Below are 21,916 nucleotides of genomic sequence, written 5' to 3' on the forward strand. Positions count from 1 at the left end.
CCCACAGTAAAATTTGGTGGAGGTTCCATCATGCTTTGGGGCTGTGTGGCCAATGCCGGCACCGGGAATCTTGTTAAAGTTGAGGGACGCATGGATTCCACTCAGTATCAGCAGATTCTTGACAATAATGTTCAAGAATCAGTGATAAAGTTGAAGTTACGCAGGGGATGGATCTTTCAGCAAGACAATGATCCAAAACACCGCTCAAAATCTACTCAGGCATTCATGCAGAGGAACAATTACAATGTTCTGGAATGGCCATTCCAGTCCCCAGACCTGAATATCATTGAACATCTGTGGGATCATTTGAAGAGGGCTGTCCATGCTCGGCGACCATCAAACTTAACTGAACTGGAATTGTTTTGTAAAGAGAAATGGTCAAAAATACCTTCATCCAGGATCCAGGAACTCATTAAAAGCTACAGGAAGCGACCAGAGGCTGCTATTTTTGCAAAAGGAGGATCTACTAAATATTAATGTCACTTTTCTGGTGAGGTGCCCATACTTATGCACCTGTCAAATTTTGTTTGAATGCAGAGTGCACATTTTCTGTTAGTACAATAAACCTCATTTCAAGGCAGAAACATTACTGTGTCCAACAGTTATTACATATATCAAACTGAAATAGCTGTTGCAAAAACACCAATTTTTATAAAACATTAAGCTTAAGATTAATAGGGGTGCCCAAACTTTTTCATATAACTGTATATATCCATATCATGTGTAGATATATACCAACCCATATACTGTATATCAGGGGTCTCAAACTCGGCTAAGTATATGGGCCGCACAGAAAAAATGTGAATTTGAAGGGCCACATTCATTGCAGAGTGATATTAAATTTTTAATGGTACCAAATTGTTTTTTCTATACACCTTTTGGATCATTTTTGGGCTTTTTTATTTTATTCTTTTACATGGCATTCATTTTATGGGCTATGGTACAGTTTTACAGTTTTTACAATTTTTATTTCCCCTAATTGGTAACATACAGTGATTTGTGTTCTTACAATTTGCACCATATAGTAATTCTGACCAACTTCTCATAGTAATGTCTCCATCGTGTAGTAGTTTTCCCATCTCGTGGTAATGTCCCCATCCTGGTCCCCATCTTGCAGTAATGTCCCCATCCTTGTCCGCATCTTGTAATAATGTCCTCCATCTTGGTCCCCATCTTGCAGTAATGTCCCCATCTTGTAATAATGTCCTCCATCTTGGTCCCCATCTTGTAGTAATGTGCCCATTCTGGTCCCCATCTTGTAGTAATGTATCCATCTTGTAGTAGTTTCCCCATCTTGTAGTAATGTCCCCATCCTGGTCCCCATCTTGCAGTAATGTCCCCATCCTTGTCCGCATCTTGTAATAATGTCCTCCATCTTGGTCCCCATCTTGTAGTAATGTGCCCATACCGGTCCCCATCTTGTAGTAATGTGCCCATACCGGTCCCCATCTTGTAGTCATGTTACAACTGCCAGCAGGTTATAACAGCCCACCGAGTCCTGTGTCCTCCGGGGAAGTGATCCAGCCAACTCTCAGGTAACTTGAGTGCACTTGATCGGGACCCCATTCTTGTGTACCTTTCTCGGGTCGTCTCTCTCTGCGCTGGCTTTCGCCCTCCTGCCCTGCGCCTCACACACAGTGTCCCGAGCCAGTGGCCGCAGGCCTTGTCCTCTCTGTCCTATATGGCCACCTTTTCAGCGAATGTGTGTGGTTTTGGCTACGGCACTTAGAGATACCGCAGCCTCCGGTTTGCTAGTTGAGTCTTGCAGTCCTCCACTAGTCTGGGGCCGGTCCCCTACTGTGACCTGATCCCTTCTCCCGACTACGGTCGGTGTGAGTTCGGGCGCACGGGTGGACTCCGCACTTCCCGTGGCCCTAGGATCCCTTCTCTGTCTCTGGAGCCCTTCTCTGACTCCCTCGCTCCTCTCATTCTCTCTCCTACTGGGCCCCTCTAACTGGGTCCTCACTCTGTCTGGACTCTACTCCTCAATGGTCCTCACTCACTGGGCGCTTCTAGATGTTTCTACCTGTCTTTTTATACTGTCTGTCATGTGACCCACGTCACTAACTGTCACTCTACGTGGTCCCCTCTACCTTCAGTCATTCCTTGTGTGCTCCCTTAAACTACTTCCTCCACCCACTTCCTCTACCTAGTTCCCTCCTCCAGACAGGGACAGGGACTGTGCTCTCCCTCAAGAACAATCTCGCCCTTCCCTACTGGAGTGATGTGGTGTTGGATGTGGGTGTGTGGGTCCTGGGTAGTGCTCCCTCCTTACCCGAGAGTGGGGTACCACACCTCTGGCTGAGATGCAGTACCTCTGTGGCGACTGGACCCGCAGGGGCGCCACACTCACCTAAAGAGGGCACCAGGGCTGAAGATGATTTTAGCAACTGTATGGGAGACAAGAACCTGTTGGGCCTTATCCAATCTACCAGACTGTAAATATTGTAATTACTCCTTTCCCCCAAGTAAAACCCCAGTTATGGTTAATAACTTTGTGTCCTCTGAAATTATGACTGCCCTGGTCCCAGAAGAGAAATGTTTGGAGACAGCCACGACCGGATGGTGTGAAGTAAGTGAAGAATGTCACATGCACTGCCACACATCAGAGGGAGGACACGAATTGTCTGCAAGGAGCCAAAAAGAGCAGGGGCCACAACTCGCCCACGACTACCTCGCTGGGGCACCTTACAGGCCAATGCTGGTCCTTAACTTGTAGAACATTCAACTGAAAAGAATCACGGATTTCGGCGGCCCTCAGAACCAGGTCGTAATCATTACGGGGGCTCCGGTGCCTGCTGGCCTCATTAAGCAGCCTCAGGGGCCGTATGCGGCCCTCGGGCCGCATATTTGAGTCCCTTGCTGTATATGAACATACATACAAGCAAACCTAGGCCTGTTACCAAACAGTGAACTTGAAACTAGATAGATGTTCTGAACTGATTACTATAGAGGACTATCAACCTCCTATACAACATAGCTTATTCCTGTTTGAGAGGTATTGGAATGAAGAGGGAAATAAAAAATCACTCAAATACAAAAGACCAATCAGTCTGGAGGAGAAGGGTCAGATTATCTCTAGAATTGTGACTCAATTTTTGCTGGGGACGAGGCACATCTTCCATCCCAGGGCCTACAGGTAGGTCTGGCCAGTCCGATGATGACACTGAAACAAGAGGCAAACCAAGTCCTGCAGTAAACGCCGTAAATCTCCCATGCAGAGCTGAACATGTAAAGTACCAGAATGACGTACTTGTAGACAGAAGGGAAAACCCCATGAATAAAGAATTTCTTGATGTCGCAATATGTCCAATAAAGGTCTCAGAGCTCTTCTCTTTTGTAGAGCGTGGTGTGATAGATCATGTTTAACATGTTCCTGGTAGGTTATAGAATCCATCCCACGGGCCTTATTAAGAATATTTTGCTTCACTTTATATCTTACAGACACGGCGATACCAATTAGGTGTACTTTTTTGTTTAGTTTTTTTTAATTACAAACGCTGCGTTTTGAGTGCCAAAATGGTTTTTCGTGATTTGTGTACGTTTTTTTTTTTACATATTTTAACTTTTTTAAAATTTTTCCCTGTGGGACATGTATAATTTTTACTTTGATTTCTGGTCTCATACACTGCAGTGCATGAGAGCAGTCAGCGAGTCACTGACTCACCCTGTGAGACCCAGCTTATAGTTGGATCTCACAGGCCACCATACCCTGGGGTCATCACATGACCTCAGGGTAAAATGGTAACCATTAAGATCCGCGATTCTCACTGCGAGGTTCCGACGGTTACTAAGAGGGTCTTGCAACATGCACAGCTGACACCCACAGAAACTGCAGCTGCCGGTATTTCCTTATTCCCAATCGCCGTTTTAAAATGGCGATCAGGAATAAGGCCCCTTAACAATCACCTTTTCTAATGCGTATCGGTGGTCATTAAGTCATTAAGGTGTTAAAACCACATGTTATCTGGTTAAAGCCCTATGTCCCTAATTTATTATGGAGATTTTTGAGCCATTAGAAAATGATGTTTTTCATGCAAAAACCACCTCAGAAAACTCCTTTTCTAGGAAGCTGTTGGAGCAGTTTCTCTCCTAAAGTATCTTTTGCAGCCTTTTGATATGACAAGGCCTAGTATGGAGCAGATTCTGCAACAGAATGAGGGAAACAGATTAGGAAACAAGCGGTTAAGGCTCTCATAAGATGCTATTGGGTTCATGAACTTTTTTTGACTGGAGGTATAATTTGTTGTATTGTATAATGGTACAGTAACAACTGCAACCAAAATAAGCTCTGCAGATAATGACCTCAATAAGCACAATCTGAACAAACAAAGAGGCAGTGTAAAGCATAAGGGATGGAAAGAGCAAAAGTCTGAATCACTCAGTCGGTGGATTTCACACTGTCTACTGCTCCAAAGGACAATGCAGCTAAGCTCCATTCAATGATCACAGCTGAGTCCTAACAGACAGAAGTGTAACAACAAAGTAATAAACAAACATCCTTATTTTATTAATATACAAAACACAACTGAATAAAATAAAGCATTAAAGTGATACAAAATAACAAATAACTTTATGAACGGAACGCACCTCCCCGCATGAGTGTTAGAGCCCCCCATACACATTAGACTAACATCAGTCTTTACACCAATCCCATTAGAATTCCTCATTGCTACCAGCAAAATCTTTGGTTACAAATCACATAGCATTTACCCCCATAATAAATGGAAACATGCCAGCACCGAACTAATGCCAGAAGGGGGCACTAAAGCTGGCTTACCTTCAAACTTCTGTATTTTTATGAAACTTGGGAAAATAACGTTTTTATTCATGGGGACTTTTCATTGGGAAGATTAACAACTTTGGAAATGATGATTGTAACATGACATATTATCCCATGTCACGCGTGATGCCGCGGATTCTGCGTGCAAGCTGTATGTCCTTTGCGTAGAGAGTGACTCTCTTGGCATGGAGACTGCACTGGTAGGAGTCTTCAAGGAGCCGCACGAGGAAGGCCTCAGCTGCCTGCGGATACAGGAAAAGGTATGAGCATTAAAGCATTCTGAATAATGAATGTGTACACATGAGGATTAACACTAGTTTAGGCCATTATATAACTTTTATGCAGCATTTTCACTGGTTTCCCCTCTGAGGTTTCTCTGATTTTCAGTTTTTGCTGAGCTGGTGGGTGGAGATTAGCTGCTATGATGCCTCACATACACAGCAGATACAGACATGAGGAATTCCTGCTCTCCTGTTTATATATACAGAACATGTTAAAAAGCATCAGCAACATGCAGGATATTAAAATGCAGTACTAAGCAGTGCAGCTGTGAATCCAGTACTGCACTAGAAAGCAGCATCACATTCTCTGCCTCCCCTTTTTATATATTCCAAGAGTAGCTGTAATCTGATCCCTCAACAAATACATGCAGCGTGATGGCTCAGTGGTTAGCACTGCAGCCTTACAGTGCTGAGCTCCTGGGTTTAAATCCCACCAGAGACTCCATTTGCAAAGAATTTGTATGTTTGTTTCTTGTATTTGTATGTTCTTCCTGTCTTTGCGTGGGTTTCTTCTGGGTCCTCCAGTTTCCTCCGACACTCCAAAGACACAATGATAAGGGATTTAGATTGTGAGCCCCAGTGGGGACAGTGATGATGTATGTAAAGTACTGCGAAAGATGATGGCAAGGAAAAATAAATCTACATTCCTCAAAATTGAAATTGCAACACCAAAACAGAAAAGTTGTGGAATTATAGAAATGAAAGGATGGATAGACACATGACAGATATGCAGACATCTCAGTTTATTCAGTATTGAGCGCCATATCCAGAAATTCCCGAACTTACACCTATTGGCTGCTATCAATAAGGTTATTAATAGTTGTCTCAGGAATGTTCTGCCAAAGCAGAATGCTCTTCGGCAAATCATCAAAGTCCACTGCTGGCAGATCTCCTTGCAATTGTCAACTAATGATGTCTCAGATGTGCTCAATGGGAGACAAGTCTGGAGACGCTGCAGGCCAACGCAGCATTTTTGGGTTACTCCAAGCAAAATGTGGCCTGGCTTTGTAATGTTGAAAAAATGTCTCATGAGAAGCTTTATTGAGAAATGACTGTACCACTGGTTCCATAACCAAATCAATGTAACACTGAGCTGTTAGTTTACGTGTAATGAAGACTACAAGTGTCTGGATAGTGTACATTATGCCATCCCACACCATAATCCCTGAAGTAGGACCAGTGTGACCTTACACTCATGAAGGCCTCTTCCCATGAGGATATCTGCAGGTTAATAAAGTTATTAACCTGCCCTGTGCAAGCACTTAGCCGAACGCTAAGGGGAGAAATTTAACTTTATTCCCCCCACAGCATTCAGGTTTCAGTGACAGGGGTGACGCCAGTTTAGTCACAGCTCTGAGCATACAGGGAAGCGGCTGTAACCGTGCCCTCGGCACTGCCTGACAGCCGGCCTCAATGCAGAGTGAGTGTCAGTCAGGGCCAAGAACATGATTACAGCCGCCGCTCTGTGCACTCAGAGCAGTGACTGAACCCGGAACGCTGCCGGGGGTAATAAAATCAAATTTCTCCCTGCGGTGTTCGGCCAAGTGCGGGCACCGGCAGGTTAATTAACCCCATATCTACAGGTTAATAGCGTTTTTTTCTGGGGACAGATTCTCTTTAATAACCTCATTGAAAGCAGCCAAGGCTTTAGGAACATGGGTTCCTGTGCTCAGACTAGATGCTGCATAAGTTGAGATGTTTTGAAACTTTTGCTTTGATTTTTTCATCATTTGCACATCAGTAACGTGTATCCATCCTGTGATTTCCATGACTCCACCACTTTTCCTTCTTCGTGCTACAATTTCAATGTTGAGTGTATTTTATAGGATGCTTTATATGCAGTACTTAACAACCCTATTCATAAGCATATTGGTATAATGGAGGGTGGCCCTACTCAGCCCCCAATTACTTATCGTGTCCAAGCATTAGGACGGTATACTGACCTGCTGTAGCGCTGTTAGTGCTGTGCTTTGCCAGGAGTACGGCATGCCGCAGGAATACTCCAGGCAGATCTCTCTCACCTAAAGGAATGAAAGGAAATAAGACTTTTCCTACTGATCACTAAAAACGAAAGACCCATTACAGCAGCCACCAAGATCAAATCCACTCACCAGTTTGGCAAATGGGAGTCTCCGGATGAGCAGCTCCGTCGACTTCTGGTACTTTCTTATTTCCATCAGCGCTCGAGTTCGCTGAGAGCAGCGTCTTCTCCGTGTAGGAGCCACCTCTTCACCCCTTCCTAGTTTGTTCGAAAAGAATACATCACAGCTTTAATGCTTCTTGCAATTATCACAGGGGGGCACTTTATACAGATTCATACATGACATAGAGTTATAATCCAAAAATCGGATCAATATTAAAGTTTATTGGTACAAAAAAATTGAAACAAAATCGGGTCAAAGACATATATCACACAATATAAAAACATTCAGAAATAGCAAGGACACAGGTGTTTGTAGCTTCTGGTCCACTTATTATATTGGGCAGGGGTGGTATGCAACCTTAGTGTCAAAAATCGTCACATCCCCAATTAGTGGCATGAGCCGGTGATTAGATTACATCACCATTATATCACTTCGGAGTACTGACAAAAGATCAATCATCATTTAGTATATCTACAAATATCTCATTAAATTGCTCTACCCTATAAAGTGCTGGTGCATTTAAAGTAAATTAGGACATATATCACAACACATACGCCAATAAGCTGATCCATGTAGCCCCGGCCAGGGTCACATGCAGCAGCACACAGATAGTGTTGTTCACACAATCAAATGGGGGAACCATAGTCACAAGTCAAGGAGGCAACCTTACCCATAATGTAACCCAGTGGACACAAGCTAACAGCTAATTTACTTTAAAGAAGTTGTCCACTACTTTATATGAACCCCCCAATGTATCCCCCCGGGGTCCAGAAGTATTTTTATAAATACCTTGCAATACCTTTTGTGCCTCTGAGCGGCGGGTCACGTGATACCTGTGAGCGGTTAGTGATAGCGCCGCTCACAGGCAGAAAAGGCACCACAAGGTATTTAGAGAAACACTTATGGGCCCTGGGGGAATACATTGGGGGATCATATAAAGTAGTGGACAACCCCTTTAAATGCACCAGCACATTATAGGGTACTGCAATTTAATGAGATATGTGTAGATATACTGAATGATTGATTTTGTGCCATTTCTGGCTTTTTTATATTGTGTGATATACGTCTTTGGCCCAATTTTGTTTAAAGTTTATTGGTACAAAAAAAATAATTATGATCAGATTTTTGGATTATGACTCCATATCTCTTATCAGAACTGAAGTTTTCTAGTGGAATATCTACTACAGCCTGCATCATTTGGGCAATAGGCTGTATTAATATATTCATGACAATTGTGAATCTGTTTTGGATGATATTGATTCTAGATTCATACATGAGCTCAGGAAAGTATTAAATAATGAGAGTCCTCAGTGGTTCATACCTTTTAATGGCTAACTAAAAAGATGGTGACAAATAGCAAAAACCGAGAGGGTTCCAGCATCCGCCAATGATTAGAAGCTTAAAACATGACTTTTCATGAAAACTAAGATTTCACAGCTTGAAACGCATAGACCAGTGTCCTTTTTATCTTCCTCCCCCATGTCTCCCCCATCCCCTTCCCCAACTTCATTGATATGTTTTTGCAAAAAAAACCTTTTTTTGTCCTTTTTCATTAAAAGTCTTGTTTTACATTTCTAATCATTGGTGGATGCTGGAACCCTCTCGTTTTTTCCTCTGCTACTGCCCAGCTGCCGCTCTGAAGTCCGTACACCACATTCTTCATATGGAGGCTTCAAACCATCTGTACTTGAAGAGCTGAACATTTCCTTTTCCCCTCTCCCATGATTTTTTAACTCACATATTTATACACAACAGAAAACAGGGATAATGCAGAAATAAGACAAGTGATGGGAAGCAGAACTATCAATGTGAGAAACAGTTGTGGCAGTAAATATTGAGGCAGATCATAGATAAGGAGCGTGATAGTTTTATTGTCCTCTGATTGAGGTCTGTTCCAGAGTTGTGATACCCCCAAATGGTCTGAGGGGCACATTTCTTAAACGATGTAGAAAGACATAAATTCATGCGACACATTCATGCCTGCTCTGAGTGTGTCACTTGTTGTCATAAGTTTGTACTCCCAGACTCTCTTGTCTCTCTGTGGTGGGAAATGTGAAGTTACCGTTCAATACCAGCATCTCCCTGAAGAGTCTGGGAGTAGAAACTTATAACAAATGACAAACTGAGAGCAGGAATGAATGTGTCACATGAATTTATATCTTTCTACATCAATTAAGGAATGTGTTCCTCAAACTATTTGGGGGAATCACAACCCTGGACCAGACCACAATCAGAACGCAATAAAACTATCACACTCCTTATCCATGATCTACTCCATTATTTACTGCCACAGCAGTATCTCTGCGTCCCACATTGGTAGTTCTGCTTCCCGTCACTTGTCTTATTTCTGCATTATTATTGTGTCCTGCTGTGTATAAATATGTGACTCCTCAGATTTTATGTTCTACTGAGCCTGATGAAGAGACCTGAGTAATCTAGAAAGCTGCCATTAAAAGATATTAACCACTGAGGACTCTCAATCTTTAATATTTTTCTAGCTACATGGTACAAAGTTATGTTTCCTATATACGAGCACGGTCATCCTGCATACATCAGCACAACCTGCTCCCCCTAGTGGCTGCAGAAAAGTTTGCATCTGCGTGCATAGACATTAGGATTTAAAAAAGATGCAATTGTGTTTTACCTGGGGACAACTGAGAAGTTGAGGGCCCTTCAAATTCTGGTGCTTTACGGAAGGACAGGCGCATTTTACTCTGGGGAGATTGAGAAGTTGAGGGCCCTTCAAATTCTGGTGCTTTACGGAAGGACAGGCGCATTTTACTCTGGGGAGATTGAGAAGTTGCAGAACTCTTTCTCTGAGGAGACTGAGAGGTTGAAGGCCTTGTACTTTGGGAGGATGGAGAAGCTGCAGTCCTCTTTTGTGGCTGCTTCAACTTTCTGCGGTGTTGAGGGCTCTGCTGATTTTTCATGATGTAAAATGTTGAGACACAATCAAAGCTGCAAACAAGACAATTCAACAGGATCATAAATTATTATTATTATTTATTATTATAAGCGCCATGGAATAAATGGCGCTTACATGTGAAAAAGGGGTATACGTAATAAAAACACTTCCAATAATATTGAAAAAAAGAGTCAGCGACTGGTACAGGAGGAGAGAGGACCCTGCCCGCGAGGGCTCACAATCTACAAGGGATGGGAGAGGATACAGTAGATGAGGGTAGAGTTGGTAGTGCAGCGTTATGGTGGAGCGGTGGTTACAGCAGGTTGTACGCTTGTCGGAAGTGGGTCTTCAGGTTCCTTTTGTAGGTTTCCATGGTAGGCGAGAGTCTGATATGTTGGGGTAGAGTGTTCCAGAGTAAGGGAGATACACGGAAGAAATCTCGGTAATCAGTGGCCACTAGACCAGAGTCCTGTGAACTACCTCTTCTAATTAGTAGGCCCTGTGGGGTAATTACATTGTGTCGCAATGTAGGCATGATGTTGAGGGGGACTCCTAAGCAGAAGAGGTGTTGGGAATGTCACGAGTAGCAGAAGGCTTGCAGGGTTGTGGTCCAGCAGGCACTAAGGTGCAGCGAATCTGTTTGTGAAACTGTTTAACCTCATATACCTTTGCAAAAGTTCTCAGGTCTCCTGTCTGGAGGAGTTGTAAGAATTGTCAGAAGTCTGGCCCATCCTCTAATAAGGAGCAGAGAAGATGAGATAAGACACGCAGGGCCACGTCACATGGGATTATCTCACTGAGAGGCTATGTTCACATGTTGCGTAACTTTTGCTGTGTTTTTTATTCAAATTAAAAGGCTGCTTTTCACGGTATCAGCAAAGTTAAAAGATTTCAGAAATATAATTCACAGGCTTGTTTTTTTCCACAACTATATTGGAAAACTGCTGCGTTTTTTAAAACTGCAGCATGTCAATTCTTTCAGCATTTTTTCATCCATATAAAGCAATCAGTTTTTGTAGTGATTTTGTTTGAAAAAAATATATACAGGTACAGCAAGATGTGAAACACATTTATTTTGGGGATTTTCTTAAATTTGTGTCTTGGTATCCTCAAATGAGCATGGTTGTTAGTATTAGTACAGTTTACTTTAACACATACCACAAATTTAATTAAACAATGTCTGACCAACTCAATGCCCTACCAATGTGTGAGTGTCCTACCAATGTCTGAAAGTAAACAATGCCCTACAAATGTGTTAGGTTAAAAGTGGGCACCACACAGCCAGCACCACGTACAGTGGGAACCATGCGGATGGTAGCTTGATCCAATCACTGCTGGTTAACCATTAAATGGCACTGTAACCCCTGACAGGCATTTATGTGGCACAGTCCTGGGGCCGTCTCCGTTCCTTCCCCATGATCCGATATCGGAGAGCTGATGTGCCACCATGGCAGCTGGGGCCCTGCTGATGCCACTGTTGCCGCCTTCTTGATACTCGTGTACAGCTGAGCCACAAGGGCCACATACGAGGCCGTGATCGCCACATACTGAAGTCCCGCACTATATACAACATTTCATGAGCACAGATGGAAGGGATAGAAAAGTAAGTAATAAATTCCCACCGCCTCCATTTTCCTTGTTTAAAAATCCCCAAGTTATGAAAAATAAGAAGAATATCTGGTAACACTGAGCAAAACCATTCCCAGGACCCCGGAGTAGTGGCCCGGCTACTGCCTCACTAGCTGCCGGCATCCCTGGAGCCTCTTAGGACTAGTAGGCCAGAACAGCCATTGCAGAGACCCGGGGGTGGAGCAGGTAGGGGGGCTGGCATGGAGCCTCTACAGCACGGCCCTGACACTATTTTGCCCAATGCTAATATCTGGCATCACATATAAAGCCTCATGTAGCAGAATAACACCAGTAGGCGGTGCTGACACCCACGATTGTTTGCTGTGGATGTACAGTGTGAACGGAGCCGCTGAGCGCAGATCTGGGGGCGGAGTTGCGGCCGCTGCCGGGAACCACTGCTTTGTGCGCTGCAGTAACCACGGGAGGCCAGCAGAGGCCGCCACAGCCTGAGCGAGGCCCAGCAGCTCCAGTGTAAAATGACAGCTTATCTGTGAGGAGTCGGGTGGGAGTTGTAGTCCCACACGCTGCAGACCTCTGCTGCATAGAGTGGTGGGCACGTACAGGCAATCCCCCCGGTAATCCCCCCTCACCAGTCAGGACGCGTCTATCTCCTGCCGACAAGTTTCCACCTACGGCCCGCGCGCTGCTGCTTAGGAAACGGGGAGGGGCTTACATCCAGCCAATAGCTGCGGCCCATTTTTTCTCTCGTCTCAATAGACTTTATTGTACAAGACAATGAGAACATTATTCTGGAAGAGGAGATACAAAAATACACTGAGCCTATGGGGGTGACTGGCAGGGCGGGGGCCCAGAGAGTTGCCTGCTGTGGCACAGGTCAGGGAAGGAAGGTGCACGCTTCTATGGGGGGCACACATTCTCCCCCAGAATGCCTCAGGCCTCTTTCACACGTCAGTATTTCCGGTACGAGTGGTGACAGTTTCCACACATACCGGAGACACTGACACACGTAGACCCATTCTAATCTATGGTCTGCGCTCATGTCAGTGCGTTTCCACGGACCGTATGTCCCACACATAGACATGTCCGTTTTTGGCCGGCAGCACGGGTCACACGGACCCATTCAAGTCAATAACTCCGTGTAAACACGTACCGCACATGGATTTCTTCTGTGTGACACGTACCGGCACCTGAGAATCAGCGTACAGTTAGCGCTGTTCCCGAGCGCTGGGTGCTGAACGCTGCCCTCATCATGGTTCCCTGCGATCAGCACCAACAGGGACAATGATGAGAGTAGTAGTGTCTGCTCCCGCAGTGTCCAACTGTAAAAATAAGAACAAAATTTAAATTACTCACCTGTCCTAAGTGTCCCCTGCTGTAATCCATCCCTGCAGTGAGCGGGCCCCGCAGCTGTGCTCTGCGAGTGACAGGATAGCGCTCAATGAGCTCAGCGCAGCTTCGGGGTCCACTCACTGCAGGAGTCAGTCTCCTCGGTGTGAGCGATCGTATGGATTACAGCGGGGGACACTTAGGATTTTATTCTTATTTCTACACCAGGTCACAGCGGGAGCAGAATACTTCTCTCCTCATTGTCCCTGCTGGTGCTGATTGCAGCGCAAGCAGGGGACAATGATGAGGGCAGTGTTCGGCACTTGGAAACAGCGCTAACTGTACCACTGATTCCCAGGCGTCAATACATGTGTTCCTGATGCGGCACATGGTTGCCACGTGTATGTGTGGCGCCCCTGAGGGTACAGTCGCCACAGAGGTATTGCATCTCACCCAGAGGTGTGGTATCCCACTCTCAGGTAAGGATAGAGTGCTGCCCAGGACCCTAACACCTGCATCCAACACGTCCACTTCAGTAGGGCAGGGCGAGTTTGCTCCTAAGGGAGAGCACAGTCCCTGGTCCCTGGCTGGAGTGGAGGGGAACCAAGTGAGGGGGAACCATATAGTGGGTGTGGGTGGAGGACGTAGTTTAGGGAAGCACTTCAGTAGCTGTATAAAAAGGGGAGCCATCTTAGGCAGACAAGCCAGTCAGAGGAGGAGAAGTGAAAGGATCAGGGGCTCTGCAGGAGCTCTGCTCGGGAGGCGGGCCTAGCCCGAGAGGCCCAGGACTGAGAGAGGAGAGGGAGCAGGAGAAAGGCTCCAGGAACAGAAGGGATCCCAGGGGTAAGGGAAGTGCTGGAGGCCACTCGTACGCCCAAATCTGCCAGGCGGTGGAGGGATCGAGCCGCAGAGGGGACCGGCCCCTAAACTAGTGGAGAACTACAAGGCTCAGCTAGGAACCGGAGGCTGCTGTACTTGTAAGGTGCAGTGGCCACATCCGCAATTATATCGCTGAAAAGGTGGCCACAGAGGGTCCAGGGGACTGCAGGTCGCCCGACAAGACCCGAGGCTACCAGATTGGGACACTGGTTGCGAGGCGCAGGGCAGGAGGGCGAGAGCCAGCGCAGGAAGACGACTGAGGAAGGCACATAGAAAGGGGTCCTGTCAGGCACTCTTGAATTACCTGAGGGATTGCTGAACCCCTGCCTGGTGAACGCAGCACGACGTGGGAGGTTGTAGTCTGGAACCTGTAACCTGAGGAACTTAATAACTGTGAATAAACTCGGAAGACTGCACCCCCCTCTCTCTGTGATTATTATGTGCGCCATCACCCCTGCACTACAACGCCCAGCATCATCTGCATCACCTACAACATCTACACTGCCCTCGAGCTAAGCTCTGCCTGTGGAGAGCTGAACCAACCCTGCTGCACTAACATCAGCTCCAGAGGTTCTGCACCGCAGCTGCGGCTCCACATAGCCGCATACCACAGGTGGCGCCACAAACTATATATATAAAAACTATAAATCCCCTGTAAATATCCCGCTTTTGATTGACCGCTCTGGGTCACGGACCGGGTCACTGCGACTGTGACATCTCCCATAGCCACGACCGGCCCGGCACCGAGTACCCCACGGCCCCGGGGGCGCGTCATATGCCACACAGGTGCACCTGGATATCTTCGGTACTGTTTTTTTCCGGTACCGAAATATCAGGATGTGTGAAAGAGCCCTCAGTGTAATGTCTCCAATTTTCCACCAGCCATTCCAGCTCTTCATCTTCCCCACACAAATCCAGCTGCTGCCACTGCATTACATGTGGCTGCTGTGGGCCCATCACTATCTGACAGTGTTCATCTGTGAAGATGGGAATAACCCTTTAAGGATTGTCATTCAAAGTCTATATAAAAAATGTTGCCACTTTTCATAGACGAGAATTACTTGCCTCCAGTACTTTAGGCCACAGTTTGGATGCAGTCCCACAAAGCTACCGTTGGATGCCAGCAAATTGCAGTCAAGATCCGAAGTCACCGGAGTTGTCAGATTGATTGGTCATTATTAATGGGATTGTCCACTACTCAGACAACTCCTTCTCAATCACCATATTTTCTCATATAAAATAATAATAGCCTTTACTCACATCCAGTGCCGGCGCCGTTAAAGTGACATCGGTGATGGTTCATAACTGATATCCAGAGGGAGTGAGAGAGTATCAGCAGCTCTCACTTATTCTGTGTGTCAGTTTCGTCTGAACTAAGTGAGCGTGAAGCGATCCATTATCAGTCGCTGATAGGCTGCTGGGCTCACGTAACATAACGTCACTATAGACCCAAGCCAGTAAGTACAGGCTGTTATTATTTTACACGGTGGAGTATTGTAATTAGGGGGGTGTTGCTAGCATCAAAGATCCGTGGCTCTGGCCCTACACTTCTTAGCCGGAACTCCGGATCACCTGTGACCGCCGCATTGAACTGTGTCAACATGATGCCTATACAGTTGAATCCCGTGATAGAGCAGGGAACAAAATATCCCTTCTCTATTGCTGCCCATTTCCTAAGCCCCAGAGTGCTATAAGCCTGCAGCTCACGAGGCGCCACTTCTGCAGGTCCACTATAGAAGCCAGAAGCAGAGACACAGGCTGCGGTGCTGGGAGTCTGGATGAGGTGAGTATAATCTTTATTGTTTTTCATATTATTGCGTTGTGGGAGAACATTACCTGTATATTAGGGAGCTGTGGGAGACCATCGTCTATATACAGAGGGGGCTGTGGGAGACCATCAGTATACACAAGAGGCTGTGTGGGACCATGATAATGTATACAGAGGGGGCCATAGGAGACCATCATCTGTATACACAGAGGGCTGTGGGAGACCATAATTGTTATGCGCTTCGCAGAGGGACTCAGCAATACTGGTACAGAACCAGCAAAGGCGTGGCCACAGATGCACTTGGCTCAAACTGCCCCGCTAGGCGAGCCCTTTAGGGTTGGGAGTACTCTTTTCCCAGCTCGCAGTAAATGGAAGAGGGACTTCGGCAGAGCCCTTCCCTAGGCCTACTGTTGCCAGACAGCTGGAATCTGGTGACGCAGCTGGTGACTAGTCAAGAACCAAGGTGAGTACCACTGCAAGAACCCGAGGAAGTAAAACCAGACGAGAAAATGAGAAAACCCCTGAAAAGTTAGCAAGACTAATGCTAGCACCACTCACCACCATGCACATAGGGAACTGAAATAAACAGCAAAGGACTGAGCAGGGAGCAGGGTTATATAGCCTGCTTAATGATCAGGTACTGAATACCTCCCAATTATCCCCAGACAACCACTTCCTGCTAGCTTCAACAGCCGACTGGACAAAATTTCACCATTGCTTAGTACAGGACAAAACAGCGTCCTGTGTTGCCTGGCAACCGGGGAAGACAGCGTCCCATCTTCCCTGGGAGAGAAATCAGGAAGAGAAAGGGATAAAAAAAAATCGGAGCATGATCTGACCACAATATATCTCCGATTGATGCCTCAGGGTGCCAGGACAAAGCATGATGACTCAAAAGAAAAAAAGTCTATGCGACTGTATGAATTATTCACAGGTGAAAAATATGTATAATCCTTACTCCGAGGATTCATTATCTGCCACACATCTGTCAGTCGGAGGGAATGGAGGACCCGCTTGAGAGAACGCAGATGTCTTACTGGAACTATTCCCCTCCCAGAGGAAGAATCCTCCGGCAGATTAAAAGTGAACTTGAAGTCTCCACCTGCAATCAACGTGACGTACCCTCTGTAAAATTAGAGAGTGATGCTAGGAAGGAGCGGCAGGAAGAGATCTGACCCTTATTAGGAAGGTACCAATTAGCTGTGGTATAAAATGAATTTGCAGTCTTTAATTTGTGAAATATGTATCTGCCTTGATCTTCTGTAAGTGTATCAATGAGAGAAAATCCTAGTGACTTATGGACTGCAATTGAAACACCATTAGATTTTTACTCTGCATTAGTACTATGGAACCAATTAGTGAAATATCTGTTCTTTATTTTAGGACTATGTTCAGATTTAAAGTGTGTCTCTTGTAATAAAAGAATATGAACCCTTTTTTATGCATAGTATAGAGGATCTGTGAGCGTTTTTGAGGAATATTAAAGCCTCGAACATTAAGTGAACTGATTTTAACAGAGGTCATATCTGGGACCAGGGAAAAAAGTAGGGAAAGTAAAAAAGGAGAGAAAAAAAGGAAAGAAGTAAGAAAAGAACAGAATCCCTAACCAATCAGGAATGACTCCCTCCAGAAACCAATGGAGAATAGTCTCCCTAACCACCAGGGAATTCCCCAAAAATGGAAAGACAATGGAGGGGAGAAAAAAAATTCCACATCCGTCCAGCACAGCATAGATCCCCTTAGCGGAAGCGAGCTTTCTAAAGAGGGTAACATCCCCCTTAGGGCCTAACCACAGGCCCTATACAGCATAAGAATAAAACACTTTAAGACGCATAAGATATTTAACTTGAATATACAGTCATATGAAAAAGTTTGGGCACCCCTATTAATCTTAAGCTTAATGTTTTATAAAAATTGGTGTTTATGCAACAGCTATTTCAGTTTGATATATGTAATAACTGTTGGACACAGTAATGTTTCTGCCTTGAAATGAGGTTTATTGTACTAACAGAAAATGTGCAATCTGCATTCAAACAAAATTTGACAGGTGCATAAGTATGGGCACCCTTATCATTTTCTTGTATTAAATACTCCTACCTACTTTTTACTGACTTACTAAAGCACTTTTTGGGGTTTTGTAACCTCATTGAGCTTTGAACTTCATAGCCAGGTGTATGCAATCATGAGAAAAGCTACTTAAAGTGGCCACTTGCAAGTTGTTCTCCTGTTTGAATCTCCTCTGAAGAGTGGCATCATGGGCTCCTCAAAACAACTGTCAAATGATCTGAAAACAAAGATTATTCAACATAGTTGTTCAGGTGAAGGATACAAAAACTGTCTCAGAGATTTAACCTGTCAGTTTCCACTGTAAGGAACATAGTAAGTAAATGGAAGAACACAGGCACAGTTCTTGTTAAGGCCAGAAGTGGCAGGCCAAGAAAAACATCAGAAAGGCAGAGAAGAAGAATGGTGAGATCAGTCAAGGACAATCCTCAGACCATCTCCAGAGAGCTGCAGCATCAACTTGCTGCAGATGGTGTCACTGTGCATCGGTCAACTATACAACGCACTTTGCACAAGGAGAAGCTGTATGGGAGAGTGATGCGAAAGAAGCCGTTTCTGCAAGCACGCCACAAACAGAGTCGGCTGAGGTATGCAAAAGCACAATTGGAGAAGCCAATTTTTTTTTGGAAGAAGGTCCTGTGGACTGATGAAACCAAGATTGAGTTGTTTGGTCATACAAAAAGGAGTTATGCATGGCGGCAAAAAAACACAGCATTCCAAGAAAAACACTTGCTACCCACAGTAAAATTTGGTGGAGGTTCCATCATGCTTTGGGGCTGTGTGGCCAATGCCGGCACCGGGAATCTTGTTAAAGTTGAGGGACGCATGGATTCCACTCAGTATCAGCAGATTCTTGACAATAATGTTCAAGAATCAGTGATAAAGTTGAAGTTACGCAGGGGATGGATCTTTCAGCAAGACAATGATCCAAAACACCGCTCAAAATCTACTCAGGCATTCATGCAGAGGAACAATTACAATGTTCTGGAATGGCCATTCCAGTCCCCAGACCTGAATATCATTGAACATCTGTGGGATCATTTGAAGAGGGCTGTCCATGCTCGGCGACCATCAAACTTAACTGAACTGGAATTGTTTTGTAAAGAGAAATGGTCAAAAATACCTTCATCCAGGATCCAGGAACTCATTAAAAGCTACAGGAAGCGACCAGAGGCTGCTATTTTTGCAAAAGGAGGATCTACTAAATATTAATGTCACTTTTCTGGTGAGGTGCCCATACTTATGCACCTGTCAAATTTTGTTTGAATGCAGAGTGCACATTTTCTGTTAGTACAATAAACCTCATTTCAAGGCAGCAACATTACTGTGTCCAACAGTTATTACATATATCAAACTGAAATAGCTGTTGCAAAAACACCAATTTTTATAAAACATTAAGCTTAAGATTAATAGGGGTGCCCAAACTTTTTCATATAACTGTATATATCCATATCATGTGTAGATATATACCAACCCATATACTGTATATCAGGGGTCTCAAACTCGGCTAAGTATATGGGCCGCACAGAAAAAATGTGAATTTGAAGGGCCACATTCATTGCAGAGTGATATTAAATTTTTAATGGTACCAAATTGTTTTTTCTATACACCTTTTGGATCATTTTTGGGCTTTTTTATTTTATTCTTTTACATGGCATTCATTTTATGGGCTATGGTACAGTTTTACAGTTTTTACAATTTTTATTTCCCCTAATTGGTAACATACAGTGATTTGTGTTCTTACAATTTGCACCATATAGTAATTCTGACCAACTTCTCATAGTAATGTCTCCATCGTGTAGTAGTTTCCCCATCTCGTGGTAATGTCCCCATCCTGGTCCCCATCTTGCAGTAATGTCCCCATCCTTGTCCGCATCTTGTAATAATGTCCTCCATCTTGGTCCCCATCTTGCAGTAATGTCCCCATCTTGTAATAATGTCCTCCATCTTGGTCCCCATCTTGTAGTAATGTGCCCATTCTGGTCCCCATCTTGTAGTAATGTATCCATCTTGTAGTAGTTTCCCCATCTTGTAGTAATGTCCCCATCCTGGTCCCCATCTTGCAGTAATGTCCCCATCCTTGTCCGCATCTTGTAATAATGTCCTCCATCTTGGTCCCCATCTTGTAGTAATGTGCCCATACCGGTCCCCATCTTGTAGTAATGTGCCCATACCGGTCCCCATCTTGTAGTCATGTTACAACTGCCAGCAGGTTATAACAGCCCACCGAGTCCTGTGTCCTCCGGGGAAGTGATCCAGCCAACTCTCAGGTAACTTGAGTGCACTTGATCGGGACCCCATTCTTGTGTACCTTTCTCGGGTCGTCTCTCTCTGCGCTGGCTTTCGCCCTCCTGCCCTGCGCCTCACACACAGTGTCCCGAGCCAGTGGCCGCAGGCCTTGTCCTCTCTGTCCTATATGGCCACCTTTTCAGCGAATGTGTGTGGTTTTGGCTACGGCACTTAGAGATACCGCAGCCTCCGGTTTGCTAGTTGAGTCTTGCAGTCCTCCACTAGTCTGGGGCCGGTCCCCTACTGTGACCTGATCCCTTCTCCCGACTACGGTCGGTGTGAGTTCGGGCGCACAGGTGGACTCCGCACTTCCCGTGGCCCTAGGATCCCTTCTCTGTCTCTGGAGCCCTTCTCTGACTCCCTCGCTCCTCTCATTCTCTCTCCTACTGGGCCCCTCTAACTGGGTCCTCACTCTGTCTGGACCCTACTCCTCAATGGTCCTCACTCACTGGGCGCTTCTAGATGTTTCTACCTGTCTTTTTATACTGTCTGTCATGTGACCCACGTCACTAACTGTCACTCTACGTGGTCCCCTCTACCTTCAGTCATTCCTTGTGTGCTCCCTTAAACTACTTCCTCCACCCACTTCCTCTACCTAGTTCCCTCCTCCAGACAGGGACAGGGACTGTGCTCTCCCTCAAGAACAATCTCGCCCTTCCCTACTGGAGTGATGTGGTGTTGGATGTGGGTGTGTGGGTCCTGGGTAGTGCTCCCTCCTTACCCGAGAGTGGGGTACCACACCTCTGGCTGAGATGCAGTACCTCTGTGGCGACTGGACCCGCAGGGGCGCCACACTCACCTAAAGAGGGCACCAGGGCTGAAGATGATTTTAGCAACTGTATGGGAGACAAGAACCTGTTGGGCCTTATCCAATCTACCAGACTGTAAATATTGTAATTACTCCTTTCCCCCAAGTAAAACCCCAGTTATGGTTAATAACTTTGTGTCCTCTGAAATTATGACTGCCCTGGTCCCAGAAGAGAAATGTCTGGAGACAGCCACGACCGGATGGTGTGAAGTAAGTGAAGAATGTCACATGCACTGCCACACATCAGAGGGAGGACACGAATTGTCTGCAAGGAGCCAAAAAGAGCAGGGGCCACAACTCGCCCACGACTACCTCGCTGGGGCACCTTACAGGCCAATGCTGGTCCTTAACTTGTAGAACATTCAACTGAAAAGAATCACGGATTTCGGCGGCCCTCAGAACCAGGTCGTAATCATTACGGGGGCTCCGGTGCCTGCTGGCCTCATTAAGCAGCCTCAGGGGCCGTATGCGGCCCTCGGGCCGCATATTTGAGTCCCTTGCTGTATATGAACATACATACAAGCAAACCTAGGCCTGTTACCAAACAGTGAACTTGAAACTAGATAGATGTTCTGAACTGATTACTATAGAGGACTATCAACCTCCTATACAACATAGCTTATTCCTGTTTGAGAGGTATTGGAATGAAGAGGGAAATAAAAAATCACTCAAATACAAAAGACCAATCAGTCTGGAGGAGAAGGGTCAGATTATCTCTAGAATTGTGACTCAATTTTTGCTGGGGACGAGGCACATCTTCCATCCCAGGGCCTACAGGTAGGTCTGGCCAGTCCGATGATGACACTGAAACAAGAGGCAAACCAAGTCCTGCAGTAAACGCCGTAAATCTCCCATGCAGAGCTGAACATGTAAAGTACCAGAATGACGTACTTGTAGACAGAAGGGAAAACCCCATGAATAAAGAATTTCTTGATGTCGCAATATGTCCAATAAAGGTCTCAGAGCTCTTCTCTTTTGTAGAGCGTGGTGTGATAGATCATGTTTAACATGTTCCTGGTAGGTTATAGAATCCATCCCACGGGCCTTATTAAGAATATTTTGCTTCACTTTATATCTTA

General features: G+C 45.4%; 1 protein-coding gene across 1 annotated transcript; it reads right to left on the bottom strand.

Moving 5' to 3' along the window:
• Positions 1-4,890: 4,890 nt before the first annotated feature.
• Positions 4,891-12,419, bottom strand: LOC141246646 (histone H3-like centromeric protein A). Its single transcript, XM_073669136.1, has 5 exons — positions 12,333-12,419; positions 9,853-10,166; positions 7,176-7,303; positions 7,008-7,085; positions 4,891-5,025 (listed from the first exon to the last, which is right to left on the bottom strand). Exons 2-5 carry the CDS (start codon positions 10,136-10,138, stop codon positions 4,891-4,893), a joined length of 627 nt encoding a protein of 208 aa, XP_073525237.1. The 5' UTR covers positions 10,139-10,166; positions 12,333-12,419.
• Between the last annotated feature and the right edge of the window lie 9,497 nt (positions 12,420-21,916).

This window comes from Phyllobates terribilis, unplaced genomic scaffold (genome assembly GCF_046119375.1).
Source record: "Phyllobates terribilis strain yellow unplaced genomic scaffold, ASM4611937v1 Scaffold_2__4_contigs__length_985480577, whole genome shotgun sequence".
Classification (NCBI taxonomy): domain Eukaryota; kingdom Metazoa; phylum Chordata; class Amphibia; order Anura; family Dendrobatidae; genus Phyllobates; species Phyllobates terribilis.

Excerpts from the sequence above, each read along its gene's own strand:
- LOC141246646 (XM_073669136.1), bottom strand. The coding sequence starts at position 10,138 with ATGAAAAATCAGCAGAGCCCTCAACACCGCAGAAAGTTGAAGCAGCCA. Across the intron at positions 7,304-9,852 it reads AACTTCTCAGTTGTCCCCAG|GAAGGGGTGAAGAGGTGGCT; the intron begins GTAAAACACAAT and ends CGAACAAACTAG. Across the intron at positions 7,086-7,175 it reads GACTCCCATTTGCCAAACTG|GTGAGAGAGATCTGCCTGGA; the intron begins GTGAGTGGATTT and ends TCATTCCTTTAG.